Source organism: Hypoxylon fragiforme (assembly GCF_022984875.1).
Source record: "Hypoxylon fragiforme strain CBS 206.31 chromosome Unknown GGS25scaffold_4, whole genome shotgun sequence".
NCBI lineage: Eukaryota > Fungi > Ascomycota > Sordariomycetes > Xylariales > Hypoxylaceae > Hypoxylon > Hypoxylon fragiforme.
This window is the reverse complement of record NW_026054759.1, coordinates 902,544-914,697: the sequence shown is the minus strand read 5'-3', so window position 1 is coordinate 914,697 and position 12,154 is coordinate 902,544. Positions and strand designations below refer to the sequence as shown.

At 46.8% G+C, this 12,154-nt stretch overlaps 3 protein-coding genes and 2 non-coding genes across 5 annotated transcripts; 3 read left to right on the top strand and 2 right to left on the bottom strand.

Annotated features, from left to right (window-relative positions):
* The first annotated feature begins 2,153 nt into the window (after nucleotides 1–2,153).
* GGS25DRAFT_485300 (carbon-nitrogen hydrolase) lies at nucleotides 2,154–3,562 on the top strand. Its single transcript, XM_049260539.1, has 2 exons — nucleotides 2,154–2,337; nucleotides 2,584–3,562. The coding sequence occupies exons 1-2, from the start codon at nucleotides 2,293–2,295 to the stop codon at nucleotides 3,418–3,420; spliced, it is 882 nt and encodes a 293-aa protein (XP_049117549.1). The 5' UTR covers nucleotides 2,154–2,292; the 3' UTR covers nucleotides 3,421–3,562.
* Nucleotides 3,563–3,766: 204 nt separating this feature from the next.
* Nucleotides 3,767–7,673, top strand: GGS25DRAFT_485299 (uncharacterized protein). Its single transcript, XM_049260538.1, has one exon. The coding sequence runs from the start codon at nucleotides 4,319–4,321 to the stop codon at nucleotides 7,550–7,552; it is 3,234 nt and encodes a 1,077-aa protein (XP_049117548.1). The 5' UTR covers nucleotides 3,767–4,318; the 3' UTR covers nucleotides 7,553–7,673.
* A 224-nt stretch (nucleotides 7,674–7,897) lies between these two features.
* Nucleotides 7,898–7,989, bottom strand: GGS25DRAFT_t38. The gene has a single exon. It is a non-coding gene; the product is annotated as a tRNA-His (tRNA).
* A 245-nt stretch (nucleotides 7,990–8,234) lies between these two features.
* Nucleotides 8,235–8,325, bottom strand: GGS25DRAFT_t37. The gene has a single exon. It is a non-coding gene; the product is annotated as a tRNA-His (tRNA).
* A 1,395-nt stretch (nucleotides 8,326–9,720) lies between these two features.
* On the top strand, nucleotides 9,721–11,432 carry GGS25DRAFT_220915 (uncharacterized protein). The gene is made up of 2 exons (XM_049256960.1): nucleotides 9,721–10,317; nucleotides 10,391–11,432. The coding sequence occupies exons 1-2, from the start codon at nucleotides 10,153–10,155 to the stop codon at nucleotides 11,384–11,386; spliced, it is 1,161 nt and encodes a 386-aa protein (XP_049117547.1). The 5' UTR covers nucleotides 9,721–10,152; the 3' UTR covers nucleotides 11,387–11,432.
* The last annotated feature ends 722 nt before the right edge of the window (nucleotides 11,433–12,154 follow it).

The following is a 12,154-nucleotide window of genomic DNA, read 5'->3' as shown; positions in this document are numbered from 1 at the left end:
TATGTATGTCCTTCTGGCATCAGTCGTCTTTTCTTCTTCTTAACAGCGTTAATACAGTTTATCTTGACCGTCAGGCCTACGGCCATCTTATAAAAACCAACGTGTTTTGGCATTGAGTTTTGTGTTAACGTCGTTCTTGATCTAAAGCATGCAGCTTCCATCGTTGGGACGTTAAAGTGAATGCTTGAATTATTTTATTCGTCGGGCCCTCAAACACTTTCTGACCCTCATGTCTTCAATTCATGTTACCATCGTAAAGTCCTAGGTTAGGGCGGAGCCTCAGTGCGAACAGGGGCCGGAAGGCGCTTACTAACTGGGTATGTATGGCCCCAACGAGCGGTACTCGATTCCGGTTGAAGTTATTTATTGGCACAGGCCTTTCAACTTTGCGTGGCGGCGCAATTTATTGAAGTTGGGAGTGTACTACATAAGATCGCTGTGACCTTGGAGCAGTATTGTACACCGAAGCCAACTTTAGTGCCAGGCTCTGTTTCGTGATAAGAGGTGTTGCATTGGGTGATAGAAAGTCTACGGCAGCAACTTAGTAGCTACCTCTAGGTGTGTAGGATTTAGGGGTTATGTTGGAAATATGAACTACCTATGTTAATGCCCACTTGCAACATTCGCCGTGGGCTTCGCTACCCAACAGTTAGGCTAAGGTGAAGGCCAGCTCTACCTAGGTACCTAGTAGTTTGTTGGAAAACTACCTGCCAAGTCTAAATGTGTTTAAGAAGGACATAACCATACCTACCTAGGTAACTAATACATGCTTTGTACTCCAGGGCTGTGTGAAAACTCATGTGCTCTTAAGGGCATCACGTGATGCTGTGATTGATATCGCCAACCCTACTACCACCCATCAAACTATGGCCGCCTAATAGCATTACAAAGCAATACCTAGGTAGGTAGGTAGGCTGAATATAATAACTTTGAAAACATTAAACCATAGGTTATTTCCATAGCCTCAAAATATGAACTGCGAACTCATTCTTATATCATCCAAAGCAATCAAGTTGTATAGGATATGTATTTGTATATAATATAACTAGGTAGTATTAATGCTAAGCTACTTATTTAGGTAATTCACCTTCCATATGGGCTCGTATCTGACGATACCCCCTTTTCTCCAATATAAGTATGTATCGTTTTGTCATCCAATTGTTATAGTTATAGAGAAAATCGTCCGGCACGGTCAGTTCATCGACGTCAATGCCACCACAACTAAGATACCACCTAGGTGGTTTGCGCTATATGCGGAACCGTCCTCCTCTCTCCGCCTTCCGTGGATCAACGTATGTGTAAAACGTATTAGGCATTCTGCTCCTTAACTTATATTTGGCGTGACAACCGAGAGCCGTCTGGGCAGGAAATTCACGGACTGTGACTTTGCGTTCGTTTTCACTATTCCAATCGTCTACCACCGTGTCGAAACACCAGTAGTCATAGGTAGATAAACAGAAAATTTGATACAAAATGCTGGCCTGGTGGGTAATATCAAGATATGGGTTCAGCTCTGGATTTGCTGAATACTACTAAGGTTAGGTAGGTAGGTACATGTAGGTAGGTAGCAATTCTTGTTGGACATCTGTTGGATACTGGATATTTTACTATCAAGCCAGCTGCCAGACATCCATCTATGTACCTAGGTTAGATATGTTATCTGATTGGTTTCTGAGGCTTCCATTGCCCCCCAGCACCGTTCAGTACCTACATGTATGTAACCTCCAGCGCTTTTTAGGCCCTCTGTTAGGTCCATAAATAGCTCCATGTAAATACATAAGTACTAGGTACTTTCACCTCACCAACATTACCACTGCGCATTTGTATATATACCTAACCTACATAAGTAGTAGGTATGGATCTAACCGACGTTACCATTCTACACAACTACCCTAACCTAGGTAGATACCTGCCTATGTATTTTCAGGTAGGTGCATTTTTCATCGTGTATATCAATACATGTAGGCAGCCTTGGAGGTATTATTTACATACCTGCATGTGGCTTCTTGAAGTTACGGTGGCTACCTAATGCACACAGGTACCTACATACCGTATATGTACCTAGGTATGCATCTTTCAAGTACTGTACAAAGATTACATAATACATACCTATGGTAGTACTAAGTAGATAGTAGATACTCTTTTTAACCTACCTAACGGTCCTAACCTAGTAAATTGTAATGCTGCCAGCCTACCCGCTTCCTTTATCTATTTTTCTGACAATCAAAATATTTGAAGCTCTCAAAAAAAGGATAGCATTCCATAGGTAGTTCTCGGAGTACAAATGCTGAAATGACACCATGTCATAAAATAGCCCTTATTCAGCTTTATCCTCAGGTCCGTTGCACATTCAAATTCAAATTCAATCCTCCACTACCTAGGTTAGAGTCCGAGGTTGAGTCCCAGGCTGAATCCACGGCAGCATGGCTTTCTTTCTTTCTTTCTTCCTTTTTTCACAGCACATCTCGCCGGGCCGTCGGAAAATTGTTGAGCTTAACTAGGTACCTAGTAGGCTTCGATGTTTTCTATGACGCGGTGCTTCTTAACAGTGTCTAGAGCGTGTGGTGACTTACTACTCTATAGCCTCTCTCAGCCGCTGAGAATTTTGCCAAAGCCGAATCTTTCATCAAAGAAGCTGCCCGCGAGGGATGCCACCTGGCTGTTCTGCCCGAATATCACCTTACCTCATGGGTTCCAGATGAACCAACTTTCAAGGAGTCATGTGCGGAGTCAGCTTCTTACCTGAAAAGGTACCAGGAGCTAGCCAAGGAATTTCGCATTTGCATTGTACCTGGCACGATCGTCGAGGTAGTGGACAATTTCTTGCACAATATCGCATATTTCATATCCTCGGACGGCGAAGTGCTAGGTCGATATCAGAAGAAGAATCTCTGGCACCCAGAGCGGCGGCATCTGGTGTCATCAGCTCAAGAGCCACATAAAGCCTTCGATACGCCGTTAGGGCGGGTGGGGCTGCTGATATGTTGGGACATGGCCTTCCCCGAGGCATTCCGGGAGCTCATCTCCGATGGCGCACAGATAATATGCGTCCCTACTTTCTGGAGCATGAAGGATGTGTCCGACGAAGGCTACGCCCTTAACCCGGACGGCGAGGCGTTGTTCTTGAATAGCACTGTCATCAGTCGCGCATTCGAAAACACATGCGCCATCGTGTTTGTCAACGCGGGCGGCCCGCCGGGAAAGGGAGAGAAGACGAATTTTGCGGGGTTAAGCCAAATTGGTGTGCCACATGTGGGTGCGCTTGGGAAGATGGGACGTTCTGAAGGTATGTCTATTGTGGAATTGGATATGAATGTGCTGAAGATTGCGGAAGACAACTATAAGGTTAGGAAGGATATGAAGAATGAAGGATGGCATTATGCTTATACTCGGATGAGGGATGAAGTACCTAAGCTGTAGTTCCATCAATTGATACTATTGACGTATGCACCTAGGGTATTAGGTAGGTACCTACATAGTACTTGCATCAATGATAGGTACTAGGTAGTCAAGTATGCACATAACCTGGAATTTAAAAAGAAACCCGACTGCTGTCCCGCCGGCCAACGCGGTTCTAAGTGACGTGCTTAATTGATTATGCGGCCTCTAGCCTTATTTAGGGTGTTTCGGGACCCGGTCGCGGCATTTTAGTGGTGCAATCTAGCATATATCTTACGCTAAGCCTATTACATGTTAGTGGTAGATTGCGTGATCGGCTTTCTAGAAGACGAATAACGCATTTTTCCCTTTTCAAACGCGATTTTTGAATCCTTTCACGCCATCCTTTTCCTTCGACACCCGCCTTTTCGCCGTCCGGTTCAACCACCGAGAACCGCCAGTGTAGGCGAAGACGGGGAAAATGGACTCCCGGACAGTATGGAGCGTATTTGGCGTAGAGGTAGGTCTATCATGGTTTTTTAACGCCCTTTTTTTCCTTTTTTTTCTTCCTACTCTCCTTCAAGGGGCAAAATAAAAATAAAAACCGTGCAGCTGGTCTTCTTTCTGTTAGAGTTGCCTCCTTTTCGCGCTGCTCGAGAAGTATATTGATACCTACCTACGACCCGGTATCTCGTATATCTTCTTACTCTTCGTTAAAGAGGCCAGGCTGTGTTGGTCTTCAATCTGTAATCAGTCCTCGGTATTGTCCGTTTCGAAGTCAACCCTCCTATATCAACTTGGAGGTATCTTAGTTATAAGTCGAATTACCATTAAGCCCGATTGAATCTACCACAAATTTTATTCATATTATCTGGAGGGTTTCGTAAATTCTTACTTCCTTTAGTTTAGGCTTCCAGAGAGCCCGACTAAAGAGGCTAGGATGCAATTGAAGCAAGACGAGAGTGGCGGTGGCTCGCTTGCCGATCAAGTAACGATGCCGGAATCTAAGACCTCTCGCGCCGAATTTACCAAGAGGTCGTCGACGCTACCCTTCGGCCAGCCAGTTTCCCTACCTTCGATATCCGGACCTACCTATGTTACCGGTCAACTGCTCGTTCAGCAAATCGCCTATATCTTGTCCGACAAAATATTTTCCTACTCGCCCGAGACATTCGACCTCGACGTCGCCGCGAAGGAATGGGCCAAGGATGGAGAGAAAAACATTCACGGATATGCTACTTCGCTTTTGCCCCTCCAAACTCGGTCTGGTGCCGGCGCGTTTGCCCTCGGATACATCTTCTCGAAAGATTTTGACCTAAGCAAAAGGCATGTTCCTCAGACTTTGCTGGCACCGTCACTTAGCTTGCGCCATCTTCGCTCTGCCTTGGACCAATTAGCTCTCCTATATGGCGTTGCTAGTCCTTTCGTCGCTCACGTAGCCGCTACTGATTACACAGCCGATGCTGGCCTTGTCGCGGAGTATGGTACTGCTTTACAACTGTCCGAAGAACTTGGGTTGGGTCTTGTGTCGAGTGCTTCTCCTTACGAGGCTCAGCACATCTCTCTCTTCGCCACACTTATGGCCAAGGTTTTACCAACCGTTCATATTTATGACGGTGTTCGCACGTCCCGTGAGACCTTGAGAGTCATCGATGTTTTAAGCCAAGTCGGCGTCGCCGACATCTTTAACAAGGTCTCTAAGACAGCAGAAACCTTGAATCAGCGACTCGATAACGCTGGGAAAGTCCTCGAGCTCCTCCAGACTTTCAATGATGAACTTGGGACTGATTATGAACCCTTTGAGTATTTTGGCCACGATACTGCTGAGACTGTTTATGTGGTCTTCGGCAGTGTGGAGGCTCAGCTTGCTAAGCAAGTTGTATCGAAACTGGCGCGCGATGGCGCGAAAGTTGGGGCTGTGAATGTGAGAATATATCGACCTTTCATTGAGGAAGCCTTCATCAAGTCCTTACCTGCCTCTGTTCAAAACGTTGCAGTCATTGGTCAGGTTGCCAATGAGTCTGCGGTGTTGGATGCCTCAGTACAATCTGTCTTATACTCGGACGTTTTGACTGCGGTGTCATTTTCTAGCAAGTGGACCTCAATCCCTGCAGTCACCGACATCAAGTATCCAGTTTCGCAAGCATTCACTCCATCAGCCTTTGCCGCTGTTATTACTCAGGCTACCGGAAAAGCAACAACTTCTCGCATCCAACTTCCTCATCTTGAGTCGGCGCAGCAGTACATACTGTGGGACACTGATGATTCTGTCGCCCTCTTTGCTCCTACTGTTGTTGGTGAAGTGCTATCTCAAGATTCCACTAGCAATGTGTACCTGAATGAGTCTCATGACAACCAGACGCAGGGGGGCGTCATCCGATCTGACTTGAGGACATGCAAAAAGACACTCGATGCCCCTTACATAATCGAGGAAGCCGACGTTGTCCTAGTTGGGGAAGAGAAACTTCTGAAAGAAGTGGCTGCTTCTCAGAGTGTAAAGAATAATGGGAAGTTGGTTTTGAAATTGCCGAATTTTAAGGACGAGGACGTGGAAAAGCGGATACCTGCCGCAATCCGCAGAGACGTGCAAGAGAGGAACATTGCACTCTACATTCTAGACTCAGCTCAGTCTCCGGCATTTGAAACCGACCCCAGTACTGCTCGACTGCTTGTCGAGCTTGCTTTCCTTAAGATTGCTCAGCCAGACATCGAGCATGATATTCTAGAGAGGTTAGCTGTACTAGAAGCCAATATCCCAACCTTAGAAGAATGCATTGACGCATTGGGCAAGTGTCTCAAACAGCTTGAGGTTCCCGAATCTTGGGTTGACGCTGCCGAGGAAATATCTCGAAGTCTTCCCCAGGCACTGAAAACAAACAGCTTTGCGCCGTTCGAGAAGCAAGAAACAGAGCAGGAGCTTCAACTCAGTGATTGGGAATCTGCTGCCAAGGGTCTTGTTTTCAAGGAGGCATATGATACTGGCATTAACCTACGCCCTGATCTGACAGTTGAGACTTACACGATTCGTGTAAAGGAGAACCGAAGACTCACGCCTGCGACCTATGACCGAAACATATTCCACATTGAATTCGATCTCGGCAATTCAGGCTTGACATACAAGATAGGAGAAGCTCTCGGAATTCATGCTGATAACGATGAGTGCTGGGTTCGCGAATTCATTGCATCCTATGGCTTAGATGCGGATGATCTTGTCCAGGTGCCATCCAGGGAGGACCCAAACATTTTAGAAACAAGAACTGTTTACCAATCACTGGTACAGAACATCGACATATTTGGAAAACCTCCGAAGCGGTTCTACGAGTCTTTGGCCGAATTTGCTACCAATGACTTTGAAAAGAAGAAGCTTGCTTCCCTGGGCACCCCGGAAGGAGCTGAGGATTTCAAGCGGCGCGCAGAGGTTGACATGGTCACCTTCGCCGATGTGTTGGAAGAATTCAAGTCTGCTCACCCTAGCTTTCCAGAGCTTATTCGCCTCATTGGACCTCTGAAGCGTCGGGAGTACTCGATTGCCTCGGCTCAAGCCGTGACTCCCAATGCCGTCGCCCTCATGATTGTTGTCGTGGACTGGGTCGACTCTAAGGGACGCACACGCTATGGTCAGGCAACTCGATATCTCAGTCGTCTCCCGGTCGGGGCCACGGTTACTGCCTCCGTTAAACCGTCGGTAATGAAGTTGCCAACGCGTGACGATGCACCCCTCATCATGGCCGGCCTCGGAACTGGACTGGCCCCCTTTAGAGCTTTTATTCAATACCGAGCCATGCAGAAGGCACAGGGCAAGGATATTGGTGCTATTCTTCTGTATCTTGGTTCCCGTCATAAACGTGAGGAGTACCTGTATGGCGAGGAATGGGAGGCATACGTTGATGCGGGCGTTATCACACTTCTTGGCGCTGCTTTCTCCCGAGACCAGCCCCAGAAGATCTATATCCAGGACCGTATGCGGCAGACCATGGGCGATATCGTCAAAGCATACATCGAGCAGGAAGGTTCCTTCTATCTCTGCGGTCCTACTTGGCCCGTGCCTGATGTGACGGACGTTCTCAAGGAAGCCATCACTTTTGAGGCAAAGACGAATGGGAAAAAGGTGGACGCAAAGAAGGAGATCGACCGTCTCAAGGAGAATGGCCGATATGTGTTGGAGGTCTATTAGCGTATCCCCCAGCTAGATTTGCTTTGTTCCAAAGCGATTTAGATTATATCTCATGATTTGAATATTAGATCCCTATCCATATAAATCATGATAAGATCAATTTGCATTTAGTAAAGTCTGTATCGTGTGTCAAAGAGTGAAATAACGTAGCACCTTTGCCATATGTCGATTTAACCATAATACAGGAACTTGAGAAGTGTGTAGGGTCAGTTGGCTTTACGCTTGCCAAGGAAGCGCACATGGGCGAGATTTCTGATAGAACATGGGCAAATAACAGCAGAAGAAAGAAGAGTAACTAAAAAGTAAAATATAAAAGAAATGCACATGCACAAAAAGAAACATCGCTGGCGGTACTGGGAATCGAACCCAGGTTTACACGGTATTAGTATAGTCCATACATCCACAACGTGTTGTACTATCCACTATACTATACCACCATTCTCATTGGTTTAAATTTTTCAGCTGTTAAGTTGGGTGATATGATTCCCTTAGTTGCTAGAGAGGTTTGCTAGTCGAATAGATTCGGGGAGAGGAAAAAAAATGAAAATTTAAAAAAAGAAAAGATGAAAAAAGGAAAGAAACAAATTAGCAATCGGTTATGTAGGTACCTACTCCACCTAGGCCTAAATCATCACGCAAGCCAAAAATAGTAAAAAAGAAACACAAAAAGTTATTGAGCTGATGGCGGTACTGGGAATCGAACCCAGGTCTACACGGTACAAGTAAGTGTGACTAACCACAACGTGTTGTACTATCCACTATACTATACCACCTCTTCTTTTGGATAAGACCGCCAGCTGTTGGTGACATTAGTGCTGCTGATTGTAGTACATATACTATACTGTGATGTGCCCGGATACCCCGCAGCACTGGGGGCCGATGTTTAGCCGGTGTGGTTTGGACTCGGAGCTTGTTGAGCACGTGATGTGATGTATGTAGCTGTATCTCATAAGCAGCTTAGGTCAGCTGCACCGGCTTTCTATTTTTATTCTTTTCATACATATATTTAAGAGTCGATAGGAATTTTTATGTCTTTGATCATCATGCCTTCGGGAGTTTTTCGTGTTTTTTCCCCCTAATCCTGTGGTTTTCACGTGAACCTGACAGGTTAAATGGCTGACTTGAGGTCGACTTTTTGACGCTTCCAGGCTGCACCCTCGAAATGGAGTTGCGGCTAATATGCGGCCTCTGTCACATGTCCAAGTCAACAGCTTCGAAACAGCGAGGTGTCTGCCTGTGTACCTATTAGACGCCTGCTCCGGTCTTATCTGGCTCGGAAGCACCACCCAGCAAGCCAAATCTACCTAGTTGACATCGAGAATGTTCTTCAGTGTCTCTCTAATGACGATGTCTCCGATGCTGGAAGCATTTCGCTGCATGGAAGGGTGTGTGCCATGTAAAATGGTGGTCCGTTTAAGTGGGCCATGCTTCCCCAGGCCATCAGGAACAAGATTGCCAAGAAAAGAAATAATCCTCCAGTATGCGGAGATGCTAGAGGATGCTTTCCAAGAGCGATGGGAGACCCCTTGAGAGTATCCTGCGCTGTTAAGGCTTGCGTTGGTTCCTCTGCGTGTGGACCGTGGAGGAACTCAAACGGGAGCATGCAGTTGAGGGGAGTGGCGGTGATGTATTAATGGCTCCCCAAAAGAGGAAAGGGGTAAAAGGGCCACATGGCTCGGTAGGTACCCGAGACACTTGATGTAGATGGGCAGATCACTACATCTAATGCGTTGGGAGCGGAACGTAGCCAGGTCTCGGAGAGTACCTTGATGATATTTGTCGTTAGGCGGCCAACGTTAGGTATGTATGCTACCAGCGGCAAGGGATCAGTTCTATGATGATGCAACGGGTTTGCCAGGAGGCGGGCCGGTATGGGCGAACGGCGTATGTGCTTTCAACATACAGAGGAAGAGGGCTCAGTTATGCACCATGTAAAGATTGGCTTCCAAATTGTCAGTCATGTTCGGACCCCTCATGCCGCGATTACAAGCATTATCATTTTACATGATCACAGAATAACCTACAGTGTTCATTTCATCGACGATTATATCCGCTAATGGCCTCATCTTTCTCGAGTTGAACAGACTAATGAACATGCATAGCCCGTAAGGCTTGTATCATCGTGTCACAACAGCTCTGAACTGCGGCAGTACCAACAACCTATAGAAGGATAGCACCAGCGACATGTAACTTCCCGAGCCTGGCAGTGTATATGTATCTAACCTAGGGACCTAGGTACCTTTCAGAACATTTCATGGCGTTACTGCAACATCCTTACATTATAGGTATTGGAATCGAGCGCATTCATGTGGGGGTTTTACGATCTGCTTGCCCACATAGGTACATAGGTAGGTACCTAGGCGAGGTACTTTACCTACTAGGTAGTACATATGTAGTTCCCTAGGAACAAATCATCCAACTCTTACTTGCCTGTTGGTTTTTGGTGCCTACCTAGGTAGGTGCCTTTCCTTTTCTGCCCAAATATTTCCTCCGTTACCAAAAACCAACCCTCTCTTTCTTTTCTCAATACATACCAAGAACAGTCAATAATTTAGCAGTAACTTTCGGAAGGGGCAAGGCCCTTCAAACCCCAACACATCATGTCGCAAGAAAACGACAACGATGACCTCGGTGAATTACACTTGGAAGACCCCGGCTCGGTAATTATGTGGTTTGGACGACACCAAGGAATGCGACTTGATGAACTTGATGACAATTATCGATGGACTATCGTCCGAATGGCCCGAGAGAACCCGTCTGACAATGTAAGTACGAATACCCACCCAATAAACAGAGAAGCACCCTTGGTATCGATAATAGTCGCTCACTTTCACTCAGGGGGACATGTTCAAGATACTGCATGATGCCTATTGCAGATGGTTGGACGAGAGACAAGATCCATTCTCCACCAAGGTATGGTTTGGAATTTCCAAAGGCCTAGAGATACGAGTTCTATATACTAGATCGCGGAGATGGACCTGGTTGGTAAACAACACGGTATGGGGTCCCGAACTCAAGGACCTTGAGCGGCGGCATCGAGCCTACCGAAGACGGGCGCTCACTCGCCAGGCTCGTCCGGTAATCATGAATCCAGTGGGGATGAGGCTTGGCTGGCGCGATGACCTACCCGCATTAGACAACGATGAGGACTATGACCCAGATGACGGCTTCGTGATGCAAAGTGACGATGAGATTGAATACGACGACGGTTACGAGGGCCCGGAAGAGCCACTGTCTAGTGAAGAGGAGGAAACGGGCGAGGCAATTAAAGACAACATATCGGCCAACCGTTCTCAAGATCACGATGATCCTGAGGCCAACGACTCAGACAGTTCATTGCCGTCTCTAGACGAGATCATACGATCTGTGAAATCTACACAAAGACGCAACGATAGCCTACTCAGCCCCAAAACGCCGTTGGCTACACCCTCTCGAGCCCCCCGAGCTTCTCGAGCTTTCCTCACGACCCCCGTCAGCAATCCCCGATCCGCCAAGCGTGGGCATGTCACCGACAGCTCAGACGAAGACGAACCAGACTCCCCGTCCATCAAGAGAACTAAATCCACTCCTCGGCGTACTTCCAAGGCTCGTGGCACTAATAGCCGGCAATCGCTGTTTGAAAGATCTTCCAGCGGCAAAGGGGTGGCCCCCATGACTCCAACTCAATTTCAGATCATCACAGTTTCATCTGATTCAGACGATCATCAAGTCAATGAGGCTCGTGCAAAGACCCCCCAGTCCTGTCTTGCCAGAATGCGAATAATCGACCCTGACGACGGACCTCTGGTTCCTAAGATACGAGCCGATATGAGCGCAAAGCGCTCGCTAACCTGAAGGTGTTAGAATACACATTTGGGAGAGAATTGGTGTGTCAAAGCTGCCATCGCGGACCTAGCGATACACGTGCGCACAAACACCACTGGATTCTACAATCTCCAGCGCAACCAACAGGGGGTGAAAGATGCAACTCGGGATGAATAATGGTAGCTCAGCTTACCCATGTGCCAAACCTGACGACTGCGTGTGATGTCTAATTTGACGATGGTTTCGTGTGTGAGCCCCGTGGCCTCAGCCACCTGCTCATCTAATGTCCGCCATTTCAATAATTGAAGAAAAGCTAACGCACGAATGAATGATTTGGGGACGAACAGTTGCCTCGTTGATGTGATGATTGCTTGCCTAGGTAGTTTAATGGGTTTAGTGCAGTGGTCGACGACCACTACAACATAGCCACGACATCGTTCAGTGACCATGGTACTAGGTAGTTTGATTCAATGCAATACAATGACTGTATCCCAACATAGCTACTTGCATAGTAGATATCCTTTCGTGTGACCGAATTATCTTCCTGTATATCTTGATTTTATACCGTAGTAGTATTCTATATCTCCCCACCCTTCTTAGGTATAGTAATTACACCCGTACCTACCGAAACTTATTATATACCGCCCCTTATTCTTATGGGAGCTTCTTACCCCGCGTCGTCCTTCCTGAGAAGGTCCTTCACACCAACAAGTACCTTACCAAGATCACATTAGACATGTAAGGAAGTGCGGCGTCGAAAACTAGCTTCAAGGATAGAACTACAGTCACATGTCAGAT